This window comes from Brienomyrus brachyistius, chromosome 18 (assembly GCF_023856365.1).
Source record: "Brienomyrus brachyistius isolate T26 chromosome 18, BBRACH_0.4, whole genome shotgun sequence".
NCBI lineage: Eukaryota > Metazoa > Chordata > Actinopteri > Osteoglossiformes > Mormyridae > Brienomyrus > Brienomyrus brachyistius.
The window spans coordinates 10,650,665-10,678,041 of NC_064550.1; the positions used below are offsets into that span (position 1 = coordinate 10,650,665).

Genomic DNA, 27,377 nt, shown 5'->3' on the forward strand with positions numbered 1-27,377 from the left:
TCATCATCACCATCATCAAAAACATCTATAAGGTTATAATCACAATTTAAGTAATAACAGTAATATAATTAGAATCTTTTTACAGTTTACTTCGTTATGTGAAGTACTTTTTATTCTTTGTGCTTTTTCATTACTGGTATTACGGTCCTATTTTGCTTCATTGAATCCTTTGCATTATCACTGGTGTATTTATCATAACTGTGCCTGCAGTGCAGCTTCGGAAATACCAGAAAAAAATGAGAAATGGAACTGAGAGGATATTTCTACTAATATCTGCTTTTTAAATGAACTCAGCGTCCCCGTGATTCCAGTAACTGTAGCGTGCACGTATCGTAAAAGTCACGACGAGCTAGAGATTTAAACGAATTAGAGCAAGATAAACTCGGAATACTCAATACTTAATTAGGGCACAAGAAAGCTCTCATTCGCCACATTCAGCAAAGATGTGCCAGTTATGAAATGGGAAAATAACAGGAAGAATAGGAAATGAAAGGAAGAAAATAAATTATATGACATTAATCAAAAGAAACATCCAGGATGTTGATATCTGCTCTTAAATAAACTCGGAGTTTTTAACAGCCACTTTCCAAATGTAAAATTAATTAAATCAACGATTACGCACTCAGGCACACGTACACATACTCAGAAACGCAGCGTGCAATTATACGTGAACAAGTCCACTGCACATAACCAGACAGATTCTAAATGTAGGAGCTATAAAGTTTTGCGTTAATATTGTCCATTAAAACAATATTAATATTATTTTCGGCTGTACAACAATGATAGTGACTGACTACCAGGACATTGACTACAGGATATCGCTATAGGACAGAACATCAGTTAGCACTTAGTATAAGAGTTCGTGCATCCCTGAAGCTGTCGAGGAGGTTTGGGCGTGCTGGTGAGATCAAGAAACTTGATAGACATTAGATGATGTGCGGAAGTATTTATGTTAGGATCAGCAAACTGGGTCAGTTGTGCTAGAAGGCAATGGGATAAACCCATCAATGTGCCTGACATTTCCTGCAATGCCACTTCAGGTGTATAATCACTAGGTGGGAGCAAAGCGGGTGGGACAATTAATCTGACAGATAATCTCATTAACCGGCAATAAAATTAAAGCTTCACACCATTTTATCCAAAAGTATTGATGCTCGAGTTTCGGCTTATTCATATGGGAGTATCATTATCTTTTAAATATATACATGAACACTGAAATGACCCCCCTCCCTCAAGCTGAACAAGGAGCGGTCATTTTGTAAGTGTGTGTGTGCTGTGCAGATGTTTGTCTTCAGTAATCACATCCGACCTACTACACAATGACTCATCTGAGCACATAAAGTGTACTTATTATAATTACACATTTTCCTCTTTCTGTGTTTAACTTCTTTACATGGTTCGATAGTCTTTAATGCAGGAAAGTACCATGATAAAGATTCAGGGGGGTGGCAAGGTGGCACTGAACACCTCTGGGACCAGGGTTGGCCACCATGGCTCCATGTGTGTGGAGTTTGCATGTTCTCCCTGTGTCGTCATGGGGTTTCCTTCAGGTGCTCCGCTCCCCCCCCCCCCCCCCCCCAACGTGTCAAAAAACATGCTGCCCGTAGGTGTGCATGTGAATGTTGTGTGACTGTGCCCGGCGATGGGTTGGCGTTTCATCCTGGGTTGTTCCCTGCCTTGCACCCATAACCTCCAAGATAAGATCCATGTCCCTTGCGATCCTGAATAGGACAAGCGGTTACAGAAAATGGATGGGTAAAGATTCACCCCTTTCTGATCGAACGTTGCAGTGAATAACGGAGCTCTTGGACAGGGGTGAGGATTTCAAGTCCAGAGAATACAAATCCAGACCAAGATTTTGTTTCAACCAACCAGTTCTGTAGAAAGAGTCACAGTCAGAGAGCGCTCAACTGGCTGGTTGAAGCAAAATCTGGGTCTGGATTTGTACTCTCTGGACCGGAAATCTCCACCTCTGCTCTAGAACCCTGGAATGTGAAAAGTGTGATTCTACGCTGGAAGGAAATTTGCACTGTTAATATCTTTTAGCCTTGATGCCGCGACACACATTCATGTCTTTTGTATGGACACTGGGAATGAGGGTATTCATCATATTCCTGATCCTTAATCACTGCAGGAGTGATTAATTACGACAGATAAGGCTGCTTTATAGTTAATGCTTAAGCCATTTTAAGAAAGTGCAGCAGCTGTCATAAGGTTTCTCTTTGAAGAAAATGTAGCATTCCATCTAAAAATAAAATGTTTCATCTAATAAAATATATCTGTTAAAATGATTTTTTTTTTCTGACTCATACTGTAACAAAGGAATTATAATGAAATGCAGTAGATAGAGTGAGTAATATTGAAAATGAGAGCTTTCCCTTAAAATGTATAAATACTTTTAAAGACAATGTTTCACACAACAAAATGGAAGTGAATTATAATTCTCAGCAGTATGACCTTAGCTTTTCTGTCTGACACTATGAAACAAGAGCAAACACTGTTTCCTTGAATAAAATGACTTTTAAAGAAAACTTAATAAAAGACAGTTTTAAGTTTAATTAAAAATGGGAGGTAAAATGTTGCTTTAACGGATTGAAAATTGGTTTACCTGAGAGTACAATACATTCACTGTATTTTTGTATGAAGTGAGAGGCATATATGTATTATGCAGGTTCATGAAACATTGATACAATGTTCTCTTTAACCTGTGGTGTTCAGTCAAAATTACATTACTTTACATCACAAAATATATTGATTTATCCCACGACATATTCAGGACTTCATTAGGACAGTTTGTAATATATTTCCAGTGCTTAATTTAGTCAGGGAATAGGCGCAACAATTTTTCCAAGTTCACTGGGGAAAAGCACAGTATCGAATGATATTCTGCAAAGCTTATTTTATATTTATTAAGAAAAAATTGATTCTGTACCATGTATATCAGCCAGTCTCTATATTTCTGCACATTCATTTGGTATTGTGGTATACGCCATAAAATATCGTGTAAAATTATTCTATAAATGCAATGAGGGCCTCACTGTGTTAGATGAACTGTGTACAAGATTGAGACAGTTGGAAGAAAAACGTCTCAAGGCGGAACTTTCTGTAAGGCTGTGGTCTTCATGTTACACATTTAAAAAAAAAAAAAAAAAACAGTTGTATTTTTTCCAAGATTTGTTATCCAGCTGAATTCCATTTCTGTTTTTCTGTTGCCCGTGGCTGGTTTTTCAAGCATATTTATGAAAGAAATTAATGACAAGAAAATTCAGTTCAGGTTTAGGATAACTGGATGTTCAGTGAATCTGTGATATGGGACAAGGAATGAGAGAGAGACAGATACACTGTGTGTGTGTGTGTGTGTCTGTGTGTGTGTCTGTGCGTGTGTGTGTGTGCGTGTGTCTGTGCGTGTCTTCACGCAAACTCCCAACTTTGTATATGAGCTGACGAGGAACTTCCCTTTGAAATGAAGACAATGATTGATGAATATATACTATTTGCATTTAAAAACTGACTTTGTTGTTTAATTTTGTTCCGAATTCTATTCCTTATTTCATATTCATAGCTAGTTAAGCCCCTTCTTTAAAATTATCCACCTTCATGGAAGAAGAGTGGTGCTTGGAATGAGTTACTGTCACAAAGCATCTATTTGCTAGCTGCATATAAAGTCTTCCATAAAAAGACATTTATATGCAGCACTGATTGCCCATTGCCATCTTGTTCGGCTAAGGCTAAATCAACTGTGGCATATCGAACCCCAGCTAAAATACGCCCCAGCATAAATGTACCAGATAACACCAGCGTTCTCGGCTCTGGGTTTTGAATGCCACAGTTTTGCAGGTCTTCTCAGATTCTCTGCAGTAGGGATATGAGTTTGCATCATTCAATTAAGGCAATGAGGAGTAGAAAAGATTTTGCTAAAACTAAATTGTGGCGATACTGCAGATCTCCAGGGTCAGAGATGAAAAGCAGGGCTTGCATGTAATAAGGTAGTCCTGTTAATTACAGGATTTTCTGCCTTTGAATACTGTCATACTTTCAAAAATGTTCCATATAGTAAACCAAGGTTGATGTACATGCAAGTTTCATGTGGTCTATAGCGCTAAAATTCTTTGTGATTCCTCTTCAGTACCCATACATTTCAACGCAGTGCACAAATCTGGCTCGCACCATACTTTTCTGCATAAGCTGCAGATCTCAGATCCATTTCATTTACCCATATCATATGTTTCTTGTATTACACCATTACACAATCTGATAATACACATTAACTAATCATAAAGCTGATAATTGGATGAATCAGGTGTGCTGGAGGTGAAACAGAACAGAATAGCATCTTTATTGGTATATGACTGCGCTTGGGGGAGATATTTGAGGGTACAGCATAACTACGTCAAATGACAATAGCAAACAGAATAAGATAACCGGATACACATAATACACTATACAATGAATAAATACACAACTTAAAGTGTGTAACATAGGACACGTGCGATTTAAATGTTATACAGAATAAGACTCTAGGACGTGGACAAATAGCACACAATGCAGAGTAAATCTCTAACACAGAATACACAACATACATCAAAAGTGCAATAACAGCAGAACGAGTGGGCAAAAAAGAAAACACTGAATATGGAATAAAGTGCAAAAAGTTGCTCTGTACATGTAAACATAGACTTAATCAGTGCAAATGAAATATATCACAGGACAACATGACAAAGAACCCATTCATCATAGAAGGATGGTTATTAATATATATATTTTTTAAATTAGTCTTACAGTATTGGATTATAACAGGGCTGCCAGCTCTCACACATCTGGCATGACTGACTCTCGCTCTCAAGCAAGAAAGCTTACGGCAAGTCTAAATTTAATTATTCCATTATAAACCTAAACTTTACATCAAAAGCGTTGGGTAGTTTGCAAACCCTACAGACTATTTACAGTACAAAGTAATAAAACCGTGTTAACGCGTGTGCAAGTGTATGCAGACTTGTCTCGAACTGAAAATCTCATGCCAGCCAGCTGACCGAAGTTGACAACCCTGTAAGAAACAGTTGTAATACTGTGAGGTTTTGTAGCAAAGTCCTCTGAAGCACCTACCAGAGGAGAGCAGCAGCTGGAGTCAGCAGTGGGCTAAGAGTGACAGGTCTGCAGTCAGCCTATTGGCACGTTTGATGATGTGTTGGATGTGCAGGGATTCGTTTGAGGGGAAGGCATTGCCATTTATCTCAGTGACCTTTCTTAGCAAACACAGTAGTCTTCCGCTTGTTGTGCTACCATACCAAGCAGTGGCTTCCTATAATGGCCATGTAGATCAGACCGGGCACTCCCTGACTGCAAACTTTCCTCAATTGCCTGAGGAAGAGACGTTTGAAATGGCTGTTGTATGTAAAATTGCTTTTCACAAGATGATTGTTTCTTATGATATAATGAAACAGCGTAGCGAAGATCGGCTACCCCTGTGTGGAGCGTTCGATAAAAGACGGCGAGCAAACGGAAAGCATGAGCATATGTGTTTCCATGGCAACAGGAGGAGCAACAGTATCAGCTCTGGGAGCACTGCAGAAGCCAAGCGGGCTCATAAATGCTGGATTTAACAGCTGAGCGTAAGGACATTTAACCAAATATAATGAGAGTTTGCATGTTATTCCTCGTTTTGACATTGTCAGACTGGCTGCTAATTACTTTTATGATTTACTGAGTGCGCGAGACGTTCAGTCGTCCGGTCAAATCCGAGATGCAGCTCTGTTTTATTAGCTATGGAAGATGAAGGGTTTAGGGAGATCTAGGTGATGACGGTGATGGGATTCAAGGGCAAGATGATGGAGGAGTACATGCCAGAATGCAAGAAGCAAATGGGGCTGTCGAAGAATTCACTCAAAATTAGCCAGTAGTCTAGAGATAGTTTATTGTGACGGTCAAAAGACAAAGTAACAAAGTATAAGAAAATGCGTGGAAAAAGACAGAGAGTCACGCCATGTAAACTGTATATCCCCTTTCACCTGGAGATTCCCCAAATGTATACATTCTTCATACATCATCACGTGATACGGAACTCCCAACCAATCACATTAACATATATTAGGCTTTAAAACCTCAGGAAAAGAGAAAGCCTGTGTTATCAGCAAGCCTTCACCTGGACGGGGTCGGCACGTACAAGGTTTATGCTCACATACGGATTTTCGGGTCTCTTTCTCAGACACAGAGACTCCATTTAGTCAAAATCATAGCCAGACTCAAGGTTGTAGAACCATTACAAAAGATTAGGAGATCAACAGAGCAATAAAAAAAGGACTTCAGAGCAACAGAAAAGTTTGATCTGAGCCCTCTGAAGCACTGTCCACCTTATGGTCCAATTTGAATAAAAACTGGTCAATAACGAAGTCTGGTTATTATTAAATCCCCAATTTATAATTGATTAGTTTTCAGATTATTGATATTAAATACATGATTCCACAGGGTAATATGGGGCATCGGGGTATGCTAAGGTAAATGCAACAGATTCTTCTCCCAGCTTGGGGGTTTAGCTTCTCCAGCTGACATTGATAAAGCACTTGCTAAAACTGCACTATAACACAGAGTACCAATATTCAGGATCTTTACGGAAACCTCAACAGCAAGGCATGACACTGGGCTGCAATTAAACCCTACGATTCACAAAAACATTGGACGAGGTCAGCGGTATGAGTCGTTCGTTTACATTGCATTTGCTTTTTTCTCTCGTTCCGGTCTTCATAAATAACACATCTTAGCATAGTGTCATGAGATGATACGAAAATGCCTCAGTACATTTCTAAATACAATGAAGAAGGGTTATTACTCAGAACTTCGATATTCTGAGTGACTTTGACATTCAACACTTGCATTCAATTTAGTGACACTGGATAGATACACTGTATGGGCAAAAAGCATGTGGACATCGCCGTTTAATTGCCTAATTAAAGCATATTCATTGTTGACTCAGGTGTATAATTAAATATTTAGCAATGCAATCCCCAGCAACAATGGCAGCTTTTCGACAAATCGGTCTGCCACATTTTGCCCTGCTAGAGCTGCCCTGGTCAACCATGACTGAAATGACTGTGACGTGGAAACACTTGGGGGGCTAGTTCAGCTGCGAGGTGGGGGGGCACACAAGCTCACAGAGAGGGACCTGATCACCCAACATCAATACCCAACCTGAATGGCAGTAAATCCCACCAGTAATGTTCCAGCATCTAATGGAAAGCCGTCCCAGAAGAGCACAGGCTATTATAGCAAGACAGGTGGTCCAACGAAATATTAATTCCCTTGATTTTGGAATGAGAAGCTGGAGTCCACATTTTTTTGCCTATATAGTTTACCTATGCAGAAAATGTGATCAGCATCGTCATTTTTCTATTCAGCTTGGCCATGGACTACTGATTATAAGCTGGTCCACTAAAATCGGATCTTTATACTGCAGATGTTTGAAATTCTGAATTCTATTTCTGTTAATGAGTTAATATTGTAAACCCTTTAAATCTCAACTGCACCCCCACGACAGTTGCATTGTGGGAATGATCTATTTTATTGAATTGTTGTAAAAATTCAACAAGGTCCTTATTATTTTCTACATATTTTATTATAAAGCTTTAAGGCAGAGGACTAATTACAAATGATTCTATTGACATGCAAGCATTGGTCCAAACAAAGTGTAACACCTGGGAGGAACTCAAACTGCTCTTCATTGAAGTTCACTGTTCACAATAAACATAAATATCAAATAAAATATGATATTCAACTGTCAAGGAAACATTAGGCAGTGGATAATTACAACCACAGAGTTTGCCATAAGTTTTAGAAGCTACACTTGCATGTACATTTATCTGTGCAAAAAACATTACATCACAAGTATTTTCTCCTACTTAAATACAGCCAACAGTTAAGCCAACAACTTGCACTTTTTTATACGGACGGCCTCTGAAGGCAGACCTTTTGAGAAGTAAGGAATCTGAAACAGGAATCTTCACAAATAATGAAATACCAACAAGGAACATGTTTTTACCTATAATTCTTCATTGTAATTAATACTAAACCCCTAAAAGACCTAAAAATGTGCTTGACCCTACAACAACACATCACAAATGTTTACATCTCTGTCACACAGAGATCAATGGATTTTCACCACTGTTATGGACAGCTGATGCCACCCTATTGGCTGGAAAAAAACAGTGAGCATTACTTAATACAAAACCATTTGTTTTAGTCTTGATTCCACCCTTTGCTTTCTCCCTGTGTTTTTTTTTTCAATCTCGATCATTTCTTTGGTTAGGACTAATGTCAATGTATGTTGGTCCCTGTGTAGCACACATTTCAAGAGGACATAGAACTAATTGGAACTGCCAAAGTAGGTCGTAACAAGACAGTGGTAGTGGATAGTTAAGAATGAAATGATCCCATTCAGTTAGAACCTCTAACGGCCACAAACGAGGGCCCTTGTGGGGTACTGATTTCTTTATGTGTGCCCTGGGCTTATCCAGGCTGTCACAGTGTTGTTCCTACTTATGGTGCTGTCTCTGAGTGTCATTAATGGAAGGTGTGGCTTTTTTTAAGTGACATTAAGGGAGTATGCGCTCGTGAAATGGTGTAGTTTCTGGGTATGACAGTAATGGGGTCAGCAGGGGGAAACCATTCCACTTACATCTAGCCCCCCCCCCCCCCTGATTACGGGAGCTACATGCAGTTGTGAGAATCATAACATAATGGAACCCACAGATCCACAGACTCCTTTTCTTTTGTTTTCTGTCCTCTCTGCGTCTCGATGTTTTGCCGAGCAGAGCAGTCACAAGGTGGGTACGTACTTAAACATATGTGCAGTTTGTTAGGGATGCGGCACAATCCCCGACACCATCACAACAAGATCTCCACGTCGTTATAAATAATGATGCAACGATGAAGAAAATACCCCATAAAAGAATTTACATAAGTGTACAGTAATCCAGCAGCTCTGCATGTTGTTATTTAAAAAGCGAGTCCCTCCAGTTTGTAAGCCATCCTACTTTCTGACTATTCACGGAATCCCACTGTATATGTATGTATGCATGTCTGTGTGTATATATATATATATATATATATATGTATATATATTTATATATATAATTATATATAGCATATATAACTTTGCGTTTAGCCTTGTAGAAATGATAAAAGGTAGAAAAAAACAAATGTAATTCCCATATTTCCATGTGCATGTTCTGTGTTCATACATGAACGTTTTACAGTGATCCCTTAAGTGCAGACACACCCCTGCGTCCCACAGCAGTGCTCCCGCATGCCGCTGCCATGCAAACATTGAACTCATATCATCAGAGCACTTTCTCACTTTCTCATGGGTTTGAATTTCATTCTGGACTGTTAAAGCCTTCTGGAAGCGGTCAGAGGGAAGGCCTAAGGTATCCAATCATCTCCAGACTACAGTCTTCTCACAGGTATACCTACCAGGGTCCTTGGAAGTCGAGAACCCTTCTCCAGGCACCTCTCGCCCGAGTGCCTCGCAGGCGAATCTGTCTGGAGGCATTCTCACAGGTAAATCTCTCGCTTAGAAGCTTCCTCCAGGGGTGGAGGCTGTCCAGACTCATGGCTGCTGCATGAGTAGGCACTATGTGAGGGCAGCAGGCGCACGCTGGCCACCTTGGCGCTACGCTCCTCCGCCAGCCTCCCCCCTCCAGGCCCTGGCCGGTCCAGGCTGTTCCTCTCCTGGTAAGGCACAAAGGTTGACAGTTTCGGGGGGGTTCTGTTCTTGCGGCTGGGAGATGGCTGGCCCGGCATCCAGCAGGTGTCCGAGTGCCCAAACTCGGTGCATTCCTGAGTGCAGTTCCCGGTCATGGCCACGTCAGGGAGGGAGCGGACGTCTGCTGGGAGAGGGGACAGGAGGCGTGTTGAACCGTCGAGTTCCTCAAGCAATACTGAGCCACTGGAAATCTGTTAAACAACTGTACTCACAGGAGGTTTACTTACACGAAAATGTTCTGAGGGCAGGAAGAGAAATGATTGATTCAGAGAGATAACCAATCAGGTTATAAAAGAGGTGGGACCAAGCAACTAGAGAAAGCAGGAGCAAAAAAACTGATTGGTTGGTGCCGCCTCAATTAGGTGCAATTTGATTGGTTATCTCCCTGAGCCAATTTTTTTTTCTGCCCTCAGAACATTTTTGTGTAAGTAAAACTCCTATGCCCAAGAATTGCATGCTCTTTTCCTTTTATTAGCATAATGTAAATCAGGTCAGCTGGCCCCCCATCCTGGGTTGTTCCCTGCCTCGTGCCCATTGCTTCCGGGATAGGCTCCGGACCCCCCGCGACCCAGTAGGATAAGCGGTTTGGAAAATGGATGGATGGATGGATAAATCAGGTCTTTACATAGTAAAATATGCTGCTTAAAGTTCGATAGTGTTACTTTCATCCAGTAAGGGAAGTTTCGAAAGTGCTGTCAGGGTTTCCCTCCTGTTCCCTCTGCCCCCTAGTGGTATTTCTGCTCACTGCTCTTTGTACCTGTACTTTGGGCGTGACGCCAGTTTCCCGCTCCCCGAGATCACCTGACTACAACCACCAATCAGCCGGTTTAATTATACAAGTGCCCGCACCTGTTCCTTGTTAAGCATATCTTCCCCAGTGAATTTAAGGATCTGTTTCCCAGTCGCCAGATTGTCTTGTGCCCCTGCCAAGCACTCTGGTGCTTATTATCCTGTAAGTCCAGCTCTGTGTTTGAGCGCTCCCTGTGTTTTGATTTTTTTGGCCACCTTTGCCAGTGATGCGTTTTTTGCCTACCTGTGCATTGAATCTTTTCCCGCCAACTGATTTTTGTGCCCTGCCTCTGGTGTTTGGATTAGCTCTGCCTGAATTATTGCCTCACCATGTTTTCCTGGATCCCTGCCTGTCTCCTGACCTTGCCCTTGTCTCTGCTGATTTGGTGCCCCAGCCCTGTTGGAAGATTCTGGTACCAGGCCCACCAGGCAGTTCCCAGGCCTGGGCACACACCGCTGGCCTGGGACAACTTCCCCACTTGTCTCCTTGAGATGTGGGTATCATTGACCCCCTTATGGTTTTCCGGGTATTACTATTACTAGTACTAGTTACTATTACTATTACCCTCTCAGCAAGGGTGCTAATGCCCTTTATAATTCCTTACACCCTTTGCTCTGTCACGGTACGGCTGGTGTTTGCCTTGAATGGGTCAATTGCCCCATACACTGTACACATCATTTTAAATACTGAACTTAATATTTTGCACAATCACTTAATGGTCTGATTTTGTGAGGAAGCAAGACAAGGATACGTAATACATGTAAAACTCAGATATCCAGTGTTTATCTGAAGGTTTGAAAATATTCCTACAAGTCCCCATTTCAAAGTTCTTTGTTGCAGGCCTTCTTGGTTGTTCCTGCTTGGAATGTGACCTGCTTATCAAGGCTGCTATTCCGTTTCAACAAATTAATAGTAAACCCAGGAGGCATGTAACCCAGTGACCTAGTTTAACTGCATAGATGCCAGTCTCAAACCCCAAAACAGTAAGAGGAACAAAAGTTCCTTCTGAAATGTTTTGATTAAGGCAATATCATATTCAAAGATGTACATACAAGCCTGCAGAACCCTAACTATATCATTAACTGGTAACTGCTCCATCCTAAGGCTATAAATTGTAGGCGTTTTGGTTAACATTGACAAATGTTCATGTCTACTGAGGGCTTTGAGCTGCACCATTGAAAATGATGTCGAACCTAAAATGCCGCATGAAATAAATACAAATAATTTTTTTATTCCCTTGAACAGTCTGCTGAGAAAGTACATAGAATATAAATTGAAATGTACACACATAAGCACGCTGTCAAAAAAAGGCTATACGATTTCCCACACACACGCATATAGGCAAACATTTAAAAAGAAAGGGGAATTCCTGTTTGTCCTGCTCTGGGTTGGAAGGAGGTCAGGAGCCCACCCAGAGCCACAGGGCACAAGTCTAGACAGCCTGGATAGGATGCCAGTCCATTACAGGGCACCAGGATTATTATGGGCAGTTTCGATACACCAACTGTACACTTTTAGACTGCGGGAGGAAGCCGCAGTACCCAGGGGAGACCTGCACAACTCGGAGAACATGCAAACTCCCGACACCCAATAGCGAAGGTGTGATCGTGCCACCCGCCGTCAGAACTACCCAGGCTTATTACTTCTTTCTATTAATTCCTCTTTGAAAGGGAGAGGAGAACACTGTCTATCTGTTGAACAGAACCGAAATATACAAAGAGAGAGCATGTATTAATCTCTGTGTGCTTCTTCTGGGTTTTAGTGGATTATAGTGAATGCACTGACTCTGGTACTCTGGTCCAAAGATCAACACACAAAATGTGACCTCTGGCAAAAAAATAAAATAAAATAATAATAATAATTTTGTCCCGTAAAAATTATATTCGTCAGAGGCTGGTAGAGGAGTTTCTCTGTTTCTCCTATCTGGGGGTTGGAGGCTATCTACAGTAGCATAGGGCACAAGGCAGGGGACACCCTGGTTGGGATGTGAGTCCATCATGCGACATACACATCCACACAGTCACAATCTATGCAAATTTTAGAAATGCTTATTAGTGTAACTGCATGTTTTTGGACTGTGGGATGAAAATTCCAGAAGTATCCAGAAGAGAGACACACAACACAGAGAACATGGGAACTCCACACATACACAACAGGGACTGGAATCCAGCCCCCATTGCAGACAGGAGGTAACAGTGCTACCCACTGACCCAGCAAACACTGAGGATTCAGTGAACGTTAGCCTAGGGTTCTCCTGAGGTTAGTTTTACAAAAGAAAAACCTTCGCCTAATGTTTAGACAATGTTTACTCTGGTTATTATGCATAAGAACCTTCCCCAAATGTTTTGGGAACTAAAAAACTCATTACATGAATGGTGAATTTAGTGTATTTAGCTAGCTTGTATTTTAATGATTAGGGGAACATTAATACAATCAATTACAATGTTGTCCAAAGGTTACATCAAGCATTAGGAGAATGTTCCATAAAACGAAACATGCAACCAAAAATGTTATATTTACATTTAAAAAAATCCTTCCTGGCTAACCATAGGACAATCAAACAAACCTTCGGGGAACGTCCCTGTAACCATAAAATAACCTTCCTGGAATGTTCTGGAAACCAAAAATGATTAGCTGGGGATCCACCATGGTGCATATACATTTTCACATATTCAATCAGGATAGTGTCATAATACCACATATGCTAAAACTGACATTCTTTCTGCATTCATGCGATGGACATTTATATTTATACGCAAAAACCCGACTGCAGTGAATGAACCGCACTCAGAAATTCTGAAATCTGTCACTCTCAATGCCCTAGCTACCAATTTCCCTGCATCTTCTATAACTATTTTCGTAGTTTTTGTTCAAGTTATTTTTGCATTTCGATTTTTACAGGGCTCTCTTGCAGTACATACAAACTAAATTACATTCTTAGTTTGGTGAATCGCATATTCGTTAGGCTTATTATTATTAGGTGTCGCGTTAACCGGGCATGCTGGTAAAGCCTGCACACCGTATTTGACAGCAGATTGGTCTGGCAGAGCTTTGACAAAAAAGGGAAAGACAGCACCGCCTTAATACGAGATGCATGATTATTTCATCAGCTAGATTTTTTTTTGTATAAAAACAAGAAACCAGAAGCTGTGTCTGTCGCTTGGTTTTGCAGCAGGAGGCGGCAACATGATTTTGTCGGGTGGTTTGTTCAGTTTGTGCACCTGGGTGGATATGCATTGGATTATGTGGAAAATATTGATTTTAATGGTTTCCTGACATCACCCTGGATATGGCTCCCATCCAATGGGACGTCAACAAGCCAAAGAGGCTTAAAAGGGATCTCGCAACTTACCTACGGTAGCTGCAATAGTGAAATAAATCCGCGGATCATGAAATCACAAGCAGCGATTCCCTCTGACTTCCCTTAATGGCCAACTCATTCCCCTGATAGCATTTGAATGGTGACGATCCAGATTCTGAGGACTTACACAATCCCCGAATGGGAACCAGATTATACTCTAGAGGAGAATGAGGCTTTTCATGATATCTGGACTCTCAACCAGATTCAAGAATAACAGCTTTCATTTTAGGGGACATACTGGACTTTAAAATCTCAAAATTTATATTTACAATTCATTTATTTTTTTTAAATTAGTTTGTCATGTCTGTAGTTTAAAGTTTTGAATACATTTATCTAAGATCTTTTTGTGATGGTATGTTATTAACTAATCGCATTCACATACACGCACAGTAATAAATTATACAAGTTAAATTAAATAAATCCTATGTCCCATGAATTCATGCTATATTTTATTGCTATAACAATGTAATACCACTGGAAACTGAGACTGAATACTGCAGAAATACTAGTTGCCTCATTAAGAAGCACTGACCAAGTACTAATGAGATTACTGATGAGTGCAGCCTAAGAAAACACCTTCTGCCTCTTGCCACAGGCTGCCCCTGGCAGAAGTGCCACGTTTGTGTCAGGGCAGGAAGGACCTATGTGTGGCAAATCAAAAAATGGCAAACAAGTCCAGCAATGTGTTTCAATCTATTCACCCTTGTACCGTATATGCAGTTAACCTGCCTGCACCCACTACACCTTTTGTTGCGGTTGTTTTTAAGGGTCTGATGCAACACCAGTGCAAGAATGTGGGCAGTGAAGCTCTGGTAAGAGGCCCCAGCTTGCTGGTGATATCGTCAAGGCGGTGGCAATGGGGAAGGGCTCCAATATAGAGCAGGGCACCAGTATCTTCAGCTAATTGGTGGCCAGCAGACAGCATGACCTAAACAACCATCTATCCATCTTCCAGGAGGACATATTGTGGAGAGAGGTGGAGGGAAGACCTGAACATTTTTATAATATCAGTTGACTACTTAATGGCAAATGTCAATTAAATGTAACTGATTTATTTACCATGACTGGTGTCTGTAATATACAGCAAGAAAGCCTCAGATTTCCCTGTAGGTTTTACAAGAAAATTGGATGATCACATTACACACGTAATGGGTGATTTAAACGATTCCAATCTTCGCTCACCCTGTTTTTATGCACTTACTCTTAGTGTTACATTTTATTTTTGAGTTCAATGTCTTATTTAAAAGACCATTTTGATGAATGCATTGTCCCTTATTATGTGCTGAGACTTACTTGCAGCATGGTGAATGGGCTGAGAGATTGGAAACTGATCTTAACTACACCTTTAGATTAGATTTTATATTATTTCTGTTAAAGCGTTTTGTTATATTTGCCAACATGTGACAGTCTGGTGTTAGAAGGTAAAGGGAGATATTTTCTATTATGCACCTTCTAGATTAAAAGCCTATATATAATAGAGTGGTTTTCAAAAAAATATATAATAATAATTTGCCATATGCTACGGGCATAATAAAATAATTTAAGAACTATGCGTGTGAAAGTCTGTTTTAGTTTAATATACCTTTTATTGAATTTATTGATCTTGAAGTCCTCTGCAGACAAGGTTATTTAAAATAATGGAGTCATATAGATCCATGATATGATCATTTGTTTAAAATTCCGTTAATATATTGTGTGTGTGTGTGTGTGTGTCGAGGAGGGGGGACAGCATGTGTTCAAAAGAAGGTGATTACTGACACCCCCACCCCCCACCGTCACCCCCCACCACCATACTGTGCAGCAAAAGAAAAGTGTGACACGCATGTCTGCAAAGCTCTGGGATGCAGACAGAAATACCACAGTATGACAGTATTATAGCATTACAGTATTATAGTATATTATCTATACTAGCAGGGGCGTCAAAGGGGCAGGGATACCCTAACAAAATCAGGGGGCTCGACACTTGAAAATGGCCCTTAATATGTTAAAGTAAACGTCTTACACGCTCCTACAATAATTATGTTACTATGAAAAGTCACCTGACATGTGCCTTTGGGGTCAATTTGATCCCAGGGTAGATGTGAAAGGTAAGTATGCTACAGTATAGAGCAGGTTCCCGGTTTCCAATGAGATCCGTTCCTTAAGTCTGTCTTTAAGTCAAATTTGTAGGTACGTTGGAACAGGGTCCATATAGATCTTATTTAGTGTAAGTTAATCTAATGTTTGTCTTAATACAGTGGTACCTCAGAACTCGAACTTAATCCGTTCAGAACTCGGGTTCAAATCCTAAACAGTTTGAGTTCTGATCGAATCTTCATCATAAGGAATAATGGAAAACCAATTAATTGGTTCCCGGCCCCAAAAAATTACACCTAAACAAAATGAACAGGATAAAACAAACACATCTAAGCACATTTACCAAAACAGTAATTTGTAAAGTAAGAAATAAATATTTCCAAACAATGTTAAAAAAAAACCTACGACACCTTTTTCATAAACCCAGACACAGCGGCAACACTACACTATGTCATGCGGTCCGTTGTTTATTTTTATTATTACTCCGTATTCGTTAATTTGTTCGTAAATCGCAAACTTATAGGTTGTAACATTTGTACAACTATTGCGTAACTTTTTGGTGAGCAATGGCTACCAAAATGATATATAGTACAGTGTATTACCTGATATTTTCAATAAAAAAAGCACTATCACCAACAAACGATGCTATCGCAGCGAATGCGAGGCTGAGGCCGAAGCGTTAACCTTTGTTTCCGCTGAGAGACGTGCTGCGTGACTCATTTCCCCGCGTACAAGTTATCTTAGGTCGGCACTCACGGTTCGACTTCTGAGATTCAGAGCGAGTTCTAGGTCATTTTTTTCAAACTGGTTGGTTCGACTTTTAAGAAATTCGAGTTCTAATGAGTTTGAGTACTGCAGCTCGAGTTAATGAACTGCTGAGGCTATGCAATGTTTTTCATGAGCATCACAAGGTAATGTGTGCATTCGGAAAATTTTTATATAATAGGCTTTATGTTCGTAAGTACGAGTTGTTTGTAAGTCGGACTGGCTGCATTACAATGTTATTAGATATACTATTATACACATTTTCCTCACAATTTGCACTGTATTACTTATCTTAATTTCTTTATATTTTATGAAATAAGAAAACAGTATAATTACAATACAGGATACATTCATCCATCAACCAAATATTAGGTAGCACATTCTACAAGTAATTTTCCACTAGTATGTACAGCTTTTCTATTGCACAAAAAAACACAATGTAACAAAATGCATCACCGCCCCACAATGCACCAGCGTTGCCTGTCACAGTGTGCTGCTCAAAGCAAGACCAAGAGCATTAGTTCAGACATTATTTTACATAGCCATTAACCATATTTGTTCTAACTTTAATAGCAAATAATTTAATTAATGGTGCAGCAGTGACACAGTGGGCAGTTCTGAAGGAGGGACGTCACCTCTAGCCTCTCTCCTCTCGCCGGCCTTCCAGCTTTAACTGTGCCTTGAAATCCGATCCATGGAAATCACAAACAGGAATGGAGACACGACGCCAACACTCACTCTAAATGACATCGGCTTTGTGCCAAGCAGGCAAAATAAACTCCTACTTCGCTGTACAGCAATTGAGCAGCAGTGTCTACACTCGGTGCCGCATATTCCTGCAGAGTTTGTCACAGAATGTGCTGAAGCATGCGGTCGTAAGGCCTTCTGCAAGTCCACAAGGCACATCTGTTAGCGTATCCCCACAAAGCCTCACACTGTGACTAGGACAAGAGCTGGTCCACTATCCCTATGCCTGGCTGGAATCCGCATTGTTCCTCTTGAATCCTAGGTTCAACAACGGGGCAGGATCTCTTCTCCCGTACCCTGGCAAAGGTTTTCCCAGAAATTTGAAGAAAGACTAAGCAAGCTCCCCCCCGATAAGTGGTTTACAGAAACTTCTTTGGGGCCACGCAATACTCTCTCCTTAGCCTCTCCAAATTCCTACCATGCATGAGCACTTTTTGGATGTCGTTAACTTCCAGCTCTCACAAATATGTCAGAACAAGTATTACCCTGATGGCCTCCTTCTTCAGCTTGTCAATCAGCGGGTCCTAGGATTACCTCCATGACAGACAACAACTGCAATGATTGCAGCCTTCTGCCCACTCATCTTTGTAGCCGCCGCAATGATTGAGGCCTTGAACATGGTCCATTCAGACTTAAAGGCCCTGGATACACCGGCTTCAACCAGTATCTCCAGCAAACCTTGATTGTTGCTCTGAAACTCCTCATTCACATGGCTTACCCGTGCACTGAATCCAATAGATAACACCAATACTGCAACCTACTGTGCAAAGACAACACTAATTTACAAAATTTATCATTATTCGTAACAATTATTGACTTTTTGGCAAATAACACTCCTGTTCATGTCTTCTCCTAACTAATACTTTGTAGAAGGAGCTTTTGAACTTCTTACAGCTGCAAGTCTTTATGAATAAGTTTCTATCAGCTTTGCACACCTGGCAATTTTATTCCACTCGTCCTTGCAAAACACATCAAGTTTCTTCAGATTTCCAGGGGATCTCCTGTGCACAGCCCTCTTTAAGTCGTTCCACAGGTTTTCTCCGGGATTGAGCTCTGAGCTCCGACTGGGCTATTCCAAAACCTTGATCTTCTTTCTCTGAAGCAATTCCTTAGCGAGTTGGATGTCTGCCTTGGGTTGTTATCGTGTTGGAAGGTGAAATTCTTCTTCATCTTCAGGCTTCTGACAGAGGCCAGCGGGTTTGTTTTTTGGCCAAAATATCGTGATATTTGGAGCTAATCATTATCCATCTATCTTGAGCAGAACCCCTTGTCCCAACTGAGGTGAATCAGCCACAAATCACGATGCTGTCAAAACCATGCGTCACAGTAGGTGTGATGCTCTTTGAATGAGCTTTATTCTCTTTGCATCAAACATGTGTCTCACAGTTAAGGCTAAAAAGTTCAACCTTTGTCTCATCAAACCATAAGACATTTTCCCACATGGTTTTGGGTGACTGAATGTATTACTATTATTATTACTCTTTTTTTTTTGCTAAATTTTGACGTTATTTTTTGTAAGAAATTTGTTCTGTCTCGTCACCCTACCCCATAGCCCAAACATGGACAGAAAACGGGAGATCGTTCTCGCATACAAAGAGTGACCAGTACCTGCCAGATATTCCTGCAGCTTCTTTAATGTTGCTGTAGGCCTCTTGGGAGCCTCCCTGATAAGTTTTCACCTTGTCCTCTCACCAGCTTTGGAGGATCGTACTGATTTTGGTAATGTCTCTGCGGTTCCACATTTTCTCCAATGACATCCAATGCCTTTGAGATTTTTATAGCCCTCTCCTGATTGGTACCTTTCAACAATAAGACCCCGCAGATGCACTGTCAGCTCCTTGCGGACCATGGTTATCCCAATAGGATTCAACCACAAAAGTTTCAACACAGGAACAGATCATTTTTATTTGTGATTAATCAAAATAACTTTCACTGATGGCAGGTGTGTGCTACCAACCTTTGGACGTGATATTGAATATGACTGGCAGCTTCTATGCACTGCTACAGTACCCGTTATTAAACAATGTGCCTGCGTATACAATCAACGCCTTTACATTTCAGTTTGTGCCACTAATTATCTATTTATTTTTCTCTTGAATTTTGTCGGCTGCAAGGCCACATCAAAGATGGAGAAATGTCTGATATAATTTATCTTGATTTCTGGCTTTACACCTGCAATTTCAATAAAGGTTCATAGACTTGATATTCACTATAACGGGAACAGTGTTTGGTTTATGAATTTCACCTTCTAAGCTGATTTTGGAGAATGAATTAGATTCATCAAATGACGCTTATTGTGTACTGATACGGCCAGAAAATAATTTTATGCTATATTGTGCATGTCTCCTGAGATATGTGTTGGAAGTAGCAGCGTCTCTTACCATTTTCAGGGTGCTCCAATTCGCCAATGCTGCCGTCAGGGGTGGTTCTCTCATAGTGGTCCTCAGGAAGGGCCAGGGGCCCCATGCGAGGCCCCGAGGATGACTTGCTGCTGGGCGTTTCAGATTCCTCCAGGCCGCTGTCATAATAACTTTGCTGGGAGGAGTCTTGCTGATCTTGCGTTTGATTGGTTGTGGAGAATGTCACTCGTCGATGAGGCAGCTACAAAGTACAAAGAATGCAGTCAGCCGTGAGCACGTTTGCTGTCGTTATTGCAGTGACCTTACACACGCTTTTGAGGTTTGTGTTGCTTCCTTCCTGGCCACTGAATGCATTCATTATGATGTTGCTGTGACTCATCAAGCAAGCTACCATTCATATTAAAATATGCATTTAAGAGCTCGCTATGAGAGGCTTTACGGTAAAAAATCCTTTTACTGTACTAGTCTGAGCCATTAACACGATCAAGACATTACGTAAATTTAGCGAAATAAATGATGAATTCATGAAAATCTCTGTTATCAGTCAGTAGTCGTAGTTGCAAGGGTGTAGATTTGGTTTAAACACTGGAAGGGACCAAATCAGTGCTGAACCCCCCCCCCCAAACACAAACGGTACCCCCATAATATTGGTAAGGATGTGTCCCTACCATCCATACCCAAATCTATGCCTCAGAGTATTTCCTTCATGACATGTTTTGGTCTACATGAGGATTGTGAAACCTTTACGCTACAATAATTCCGTTGCGCTATTACATAATGCTCCAGTTTACCTCACCTTCCCTGCATTATATAGTCAATATTCACACGAGACTATGTTACTTTTTCTGTTTTATTTCTGCCAGTCAGGTTATCTACTGGAGAGTCAGCATGCAGTATATGGAGTACAGATTCATGTAGTGGCTAAAGATGTGCATCTACATCATTGAGGCTGTGATACATCTCAATGTGCCGCCAACGATCCAATACATTAAAGATACATATAAAGCAACTACTAATACAATACTTAGTAATTCACCTCCATTGTGATGTAATACGATTTAATTCAACACAATGCAATTCAATGCGATACAAAGGAATATAACACAATGCACTTCAGTATGGTACTGATATAGAAAGAGTTTAGAGAGGGGGAATCAACCTAAATGTAATATCATTGGTCAAAAATTATTGGCCACATTACTATTAATAAAGACATAGGGTCTCTACTAATAATTATATATTAAGAAATTGGATTTTACCAATACAAAGATGTTAGTAACGATGGATCATCCCATGAATCCGGTGCAGACATTTTTAATTGGGGCAATTGCATCGTGGACTTTTATGCCGGGGCACCGGTGCAAATCTGAGAATCTTACCATCCTTAGTTTTGATACTACACTGTATAGAGCTGGATCACTGCACCCTGATGACTTTTCCCATGGATCTGCTAAGTGAAAAAGCTAGCTACGTAATCGCAGCGTAATTTCTGATTTAAACATTTATATAAAATGTTTTCCATGGGTTTTATATGATCACCTGCTTTAAATTAGTATTTTTTTAAGCTTCTGTTACAAAGATTGGCAGCTGGATATCGAATTATCTCTTTAAAAAGTACCAGAAAGTACAGAGTATGCACTACGGAATATATTTTATCGACAAGCAGTGAAGAAGCCTTATCCTCGAGGCGCGCAGTTAGCTACCGGTTTCTTTTACTTTATAGGTTCCACCAAGAGGCTAACATTCTAGAATTAGACTGTTGCTTGCTTTACTTGACCAGCAGCCTTTAGGTGCTGCGCTGACAGCAGATGTCACTGTTGAGCGATGAGTGAGTGGATCCCGGCCGCCACAAACACCTCACAGCACGTCAGTCGGTCTGCAATCTCTGGACCTCCGCAAAACACATTAGCTAATTATGCACAGTGGGGAGGCATTCGCCCCAGTGGGGAGGTACACTTGTACATTGCAGTGTATATTTCAAATAAAGTGTTGACATGAACAGTTAAAGAGGTGCTACACCAATCACAGAAAAAGGAACACTCAAAGTTATCCTGGATGAGGAAGTGTAACAAATATAGATTCGCTTTGAGTACTCTGGAATTATGTAAATATATAAACAAATTCTGAAATATTTATGAAAAAGATCATGTACAGGACAAGGTAAAAACTTATCAGGGAGGCTCCCAAGAGGCCTACAGCAAAAACACTGACTTTGCAATAGTATCCAAAATCTAATATCAAAAGTCTACACCCTGTCTCCATAGTTTTGTTGGCATGCCCAGTCACACAGGAGCCCAGTCTTATTTTTCGGCTCCCTGCGGTCTTGTGTCACTGTGTTTTAAAAATATACATCCAAATTTGAGTGAGGTCAATGAGCCCCATCGTTCAAAGGCCCTATATGTTTTTTTTTTCCACAGTCTGATGAATTCACAGCTCAAGCAGCTTCCTTACACCCTATACAGACATATTGCCTGTGGTATCCATAGATGTTATGGGTACCGCACATGACAGAACATACAATATGCACATTAAACATGAACTAATGCATGTTTCATTGCATGCATGTAATTCCCAGCACTTAATCACTGCTTTAGGGGTAAAGCTCTGCATTGCAAAGCATTTAGTCCTCGCATCTGCTTTGTGGGTGCACAACGCACGTCTGGTGTAAAATTACTTCAGACTGGGTCACCTCAGAACTAGGTCTGACATGTGACAACAGGAAAAGCTCATGTGATCACGTTCCCTTTCTCTTCATTGTGAAACTTCTAGCCTATATTTTATATTGGTAACCGTGTTACATAAATATTACAATGAGAAAGACTGACTCACGGACTGATGAATAAAAAATTACTTGTATTGCATAAAAAACAATAGATCCTTAAAAATATTCAAAAACTCATATGAGACTGCAATATAAATACATAAACTAAAATTCCATCCAACCGTCAGTCTTCCAGCTGCTTGTCTATGAAGATGGAGTACATTCTGGATAGGATGCAACTTTAAATAAAACATGTATTTTTTTCATATTAGGACATTTAAATGATCATTATCTTAATGTTGACCGCCACATGATCTGCTCTTCTCAGAATCTAATGACACATGGTGTTCAACACATTACAGTCCAGTGTGTTTAATGGTGCACATTTCAATATGCTTACTAGTCTGTAGTCAATGATGCATAATGGTCTATAGTCGTTCCATCTTCTGCAGCTCCTAATCCCAGACGAGGCCGCAGTTCTTACTGGTATACAGCACATAGTGATTAATGGCCTACAGTTCATTGTGCTTGGTGGCGTGCAGTCTGAAGTAGTGCAGAAAAAGTCCCATTTCAAAGGACCAAAAATAGGAGGGGAGGAAATCTGTTTTGCTTATGGTTAATTGAAAGGGCTATTCTTCTGCGTTGTCCATTTTAAAAAAGAGTGTGTTCCATTTTTCAAAATTCATTTTAAAATATTTAAGCGACAAGTGCTCGAGAGCTGGTAGGGAGATACTGACCCAGGTTTTTACAATAAAAATCTCTTTTCTATATTTCATCCAGATTTGTAAAAGGTTTGCAAGGCAAGACGTAAAGGCCTCTTTCCCGCCCACTGAGAGATCCTGCTTTAATGGCTGCGGGGAAAGTATTAGTAATTTAAACTTCCTTTGAAAAGGCTTCCAGCTGGAATATACATCAAAACACTGCAACTTAAAATAAATTTATCTGAAATCGTTTAACAGTTGCCAGAATGTTACTTTTTGCTGACAGTAATAAACTTAAATATTTCCCATTTGTTCCAAATCATAACAGATCATAAGTAATTGTATAGTTACTAAAAATCCAACATATATTTGATTCATAATCCCATTGTCAGAGATGTACCCGTGTCACGGCAGAACAGTCACATTAAACACATTGTACTTTCAGAGGCTTTAGTGTCTCATTTTCATCCTTCCTACTATGGATTACCCTCATGAGTACACTGGTGAGTAACTAGATGTTTTGCACTGCATGTTTTCATTAATTTACTTTGGCTTGGATTACAGTCTGTTTCTTTTGAAGCTGCACTGTAACATTTATACACACCTTCTTAAAAATCTGAATTAGGCAGTGGGTTAGTGGGTGTGGCACTTTTGAGGGTATTGCTGAACGACGTCGTACTCTCACTGGGGTGGCATGGCAACATTGAGGGTATCACTGCGTTCCTGTACCTGCAATGATGGGAGATTAATTCCTGCCTCTTCTGTGTGTGTGTGGAGCTCTCATGCTCTCCCTGTGTTGCGTGGGTTCTGATCTGCAGTCCAAAGTCCTGCAGCTTGGCCAGCTGGTGTCTCATGCTCCCATAGAGTAGGCCTGTGTGTGTGCGTGTGTGTGTGTGTCTGTGCCCTGTGATAGACTGACATTCCATGTAGGGGGTACCCCAACCTTGTGCCCAGTGCTAGATTGGTCACAAGTCCCTCTGCACCACTGATACTATGGTTAGAAGATGGGCAAATCATTAATCATTATCTATGAGATAGCTAATGATGCAAAATAAGACATTCTGAAAGCATAAATCAAATAATAGTGTGCATTCTGTTTTAAAAGAGTATGCCTGCATTACAGCCCTCACAACATACTGCGTCTTTTGTAGATTTCTATTTGTGTAAACCATTTGTTGTACGGTGGCCGCTGTTCAGTGAGTCATTGTTTTAATACTAAAGCACCTCAAACCCTTCAGAAATATGACACTCAAAACGTGTTCCAGCCAGTCTACCATCTGTCCTTGCTACCCAGCCTTGAGTATGTTATCAAGGTCTAATCAGCAGTGTTCTCATCAAAGACGTGACTAAAAACGAAGCCAACCTTTTCAGCCATTGTTGAAGTCCTGTGCTGACTGTTTACTCGCCATAGTTTTCAATCAGTGGGCTCCCAGAATGTGCATTGATAATCTATCCTGACAATCTAAAGCCCAAATTTATTATCAGAGCTGACAAGGCAGCATGAAGAGATGGAAGCTGCCATTTTCATTTGTTTTGAAAGTGAACAGGTAATCTGTCAGGCAAAGGGGAATTTAAACGCACTTGATTCATTCTGCCCTTGTCGATTCTTAATCACGTTTGACATGTATATTAAACGCACATTAAATGTTAGCCTGTATGGTGCCTCGACAATCACAGAATGTATTTGTCTGTCGTTAGTACAAAGGTTACAGATGTGTATTCTGGGATGGAGTGGGAGAATTGTAAGATGTGTTGCATGGTTCTCTTTGCAAGCGGATATATTTAGCAATACATGATTCTGCTAAAGCCCAACCGACAGTGGTAGTCTGTGATGAACATTAACTAAGCACTTTCAGTATTTATTAAATAAACATAAGTGTTAACAAGCAGTGTTAGTCTGTCATGTCTAAATACAGCAATATTATCTATGAAAAATAATTATCAGGAGTGGTGTGTTAAATGCCAGGAAGCAGTGTCAGTGGTAGTCTGTGGGGAAAGTGAAACTGCAGGATGAGTCTACCATGAATTATCCAGCGTTACTGTCTGCTAATTAACAGGCATCAATCTCAGCCTATGGTAAATACATAGAACCAGCTGTGAGATGTGGTGGAAGGGCAGGCTTGGCTGCGAATCAGGTGACTGTTATTACCACCAACCAAACACTGGATATAAATTGCACCATGATGGTGAAATCCATCCATCCATCCATCCATCCATCTTCTACCATCTTATCCTGGTCAGGGATTATAAATCGGTTTTTTTGTACCATGATGGTGAAATCCATCCATCCATCCATCCATCCATCCATCCATCTTCTACCAGCTTATCCTGGTAAGGGAATATTAACTGGTATTTTTGTACCATGTGGTGAAATCCATCCACCCATTCGTCATCCATCGATCCATCGATCCATCCATCCATCCATCCATCCATCCATCCATATTCTAACAGCTTATCCTGATTAGGGCCCCACGGAGACTGCATATATAAGCAAAGGAATAAACTAATAAACAATTACAAAATGTGATCCTGGCAATTTGCCTCCAAATCACAGACCCTTTTACCCAGTTAAACCCAGTGTTCCTGCTTTTGTCGTCCATCCCAACCTCAGACTGACAGGCCCTCGCGGCCCGGGCAGTTTACAACCCTCACTGTTTTCAGCAGGAATAGCCGCAGGCTTGCCTGCCTTCCAACGGCACCTGCATGCTCACCGAGTGCCCAGCTGAGGAGAGAGCTGCTGTCCAGGAGCCGCCTCCCCCTCTTTGAGTCCCACCTCTCTGCTGCCTTCACGTATTCGGCATGAGGGCCCTACAGCACAGCTGCAGGTAGCGGCATCACCTGAGAATACATTCCCTGCAGACGCGAAACGATGGATGGCGTCTGACACAGATCTGGGAAGGAGGACGTCGTCCCCAAATGCCCTGGAAAATGCGGCAGGGAACCCATTCCTGGGGGTCTCCGTCGGATCTGTCAGTTCCTTTAAAAAAACTTCCACCTCTGTCACCTACATCCCTAAAATAGATGCCCAGTGGTTCTTACCAGCACTTTTGGCATATAGAATGATTATATCACTAAGGGGAAAGAATTTCACAGTTTCTGATTTCAGAATTCCACCAGCAGGTCTGGACTGGCCACCACCCCTCCCCCCACCATTTAGTAAAATTTATGGTAGCCCCCCCGCCCCCATTGCATCAAAACTTATCATGAGAGAGTGATTTTTCATCCCAGTCCAGCCTTGACCATCGTCGTATGGTCCTTTCATAAATGTTGAATTGCCATTCGCACAGCCTGCATTCATCTGTTGATGGATATTCAGAACCGTGTTGGACTTCATTTGCCCATTATACAGTAATTCTTTCAGGAATAGCTTTATAGTAGTTATTGTGGATCGTGAAAAAGGGAACTGTGTTTCTTTCTTCATCTAACAAACATATTGCTTCGGGCAAACATAGGTAGGCATGAATGTTTCTGGGGAGCAGTAAGGTTGAGGATAAAATCCTTCTACCACATGTTATCAACTGATAACCGTATGAAGTACGATCATTCTGGGTTTACGTCAGACTGGGAGCCAGAGCTAACCTCTCAGGGGTCTGCTGGGCCCTGGTTTCAATTTGTATCTTGTCTAGTTCACCTACCCATTAGCCACTCCATGAAGATGCATCATAAATTTCCCTCTCCCCTCCTTCAAAAATCCCTCTATCCTGTGGATTTTTTTAATGTCATGAAGTACTGATGAATTTATGTTTATCACTTAGTAAAAGACAGTTCACTTAAATAATTTAATGGAACGTTACATTTCATGATTTTTAAGTTTGAATCAGATATAAGAAAAACGATATGAGCTACTTAAACCTGTGTTCTTTGGACGGTTTCCCAGACCTCCCTCTGGTTTTCCGTGTCTGAGTGATGCACAGCCTTCTCGGATCATTTTAAAGAGCACTTGGAAGAGTTTGAGCGTGTTTAAATACAGGCTGCCATATGTTTAAGACCTGAGAGTAAAATTCCATGCCCAGAGGCTGAGTAATGTGACATTGTTTGTTACATACCTATACACAAGCAGTC

At 40.8% G+C, this 27,377-nt stretch overlaps 1 protein-coding gene across 4 annotated transcripts in view; it reads right to left on the reverse strand.

The window, feature by feature from the left end:
• Positions 1-5,894: 5,894 nt before the first annotated feature.
• Positions 5,895-27,377, reverse strand: part of LOC125713457 (protocadherin-1-like) — a 41,906-nt gene continuing 20,423 nt past the window's right edge. Inside the window, exons 4-6 of one of the 4 annotated variants that reach the window (XM_048984601.1) lie at positions 19,875-20,094; positions 19,102-19,292; positions 9,755-9,875 (exon numbers count right to left, since the gene is read on the reverse strand). In XM_048984601.1, the coding sequence (XP_048840558.1) occupies positions 19,126-19,292; positions 19,875-20,094 (387 nt within the window). In that variant the 3' untranslated portion in view covers positions 9,755-9,875; positions 19,102-19,125. Of the gene's footprint in view, positions 9,879-19,101; positions 19,293-19,874; positions 20,095-27,377 lie in introns of all 4 variants that reach the window. The other 3 variants (XM_048984602.1, XM_048984600.1, XM_048984599.1) reach the window with 3 other exon arrangements.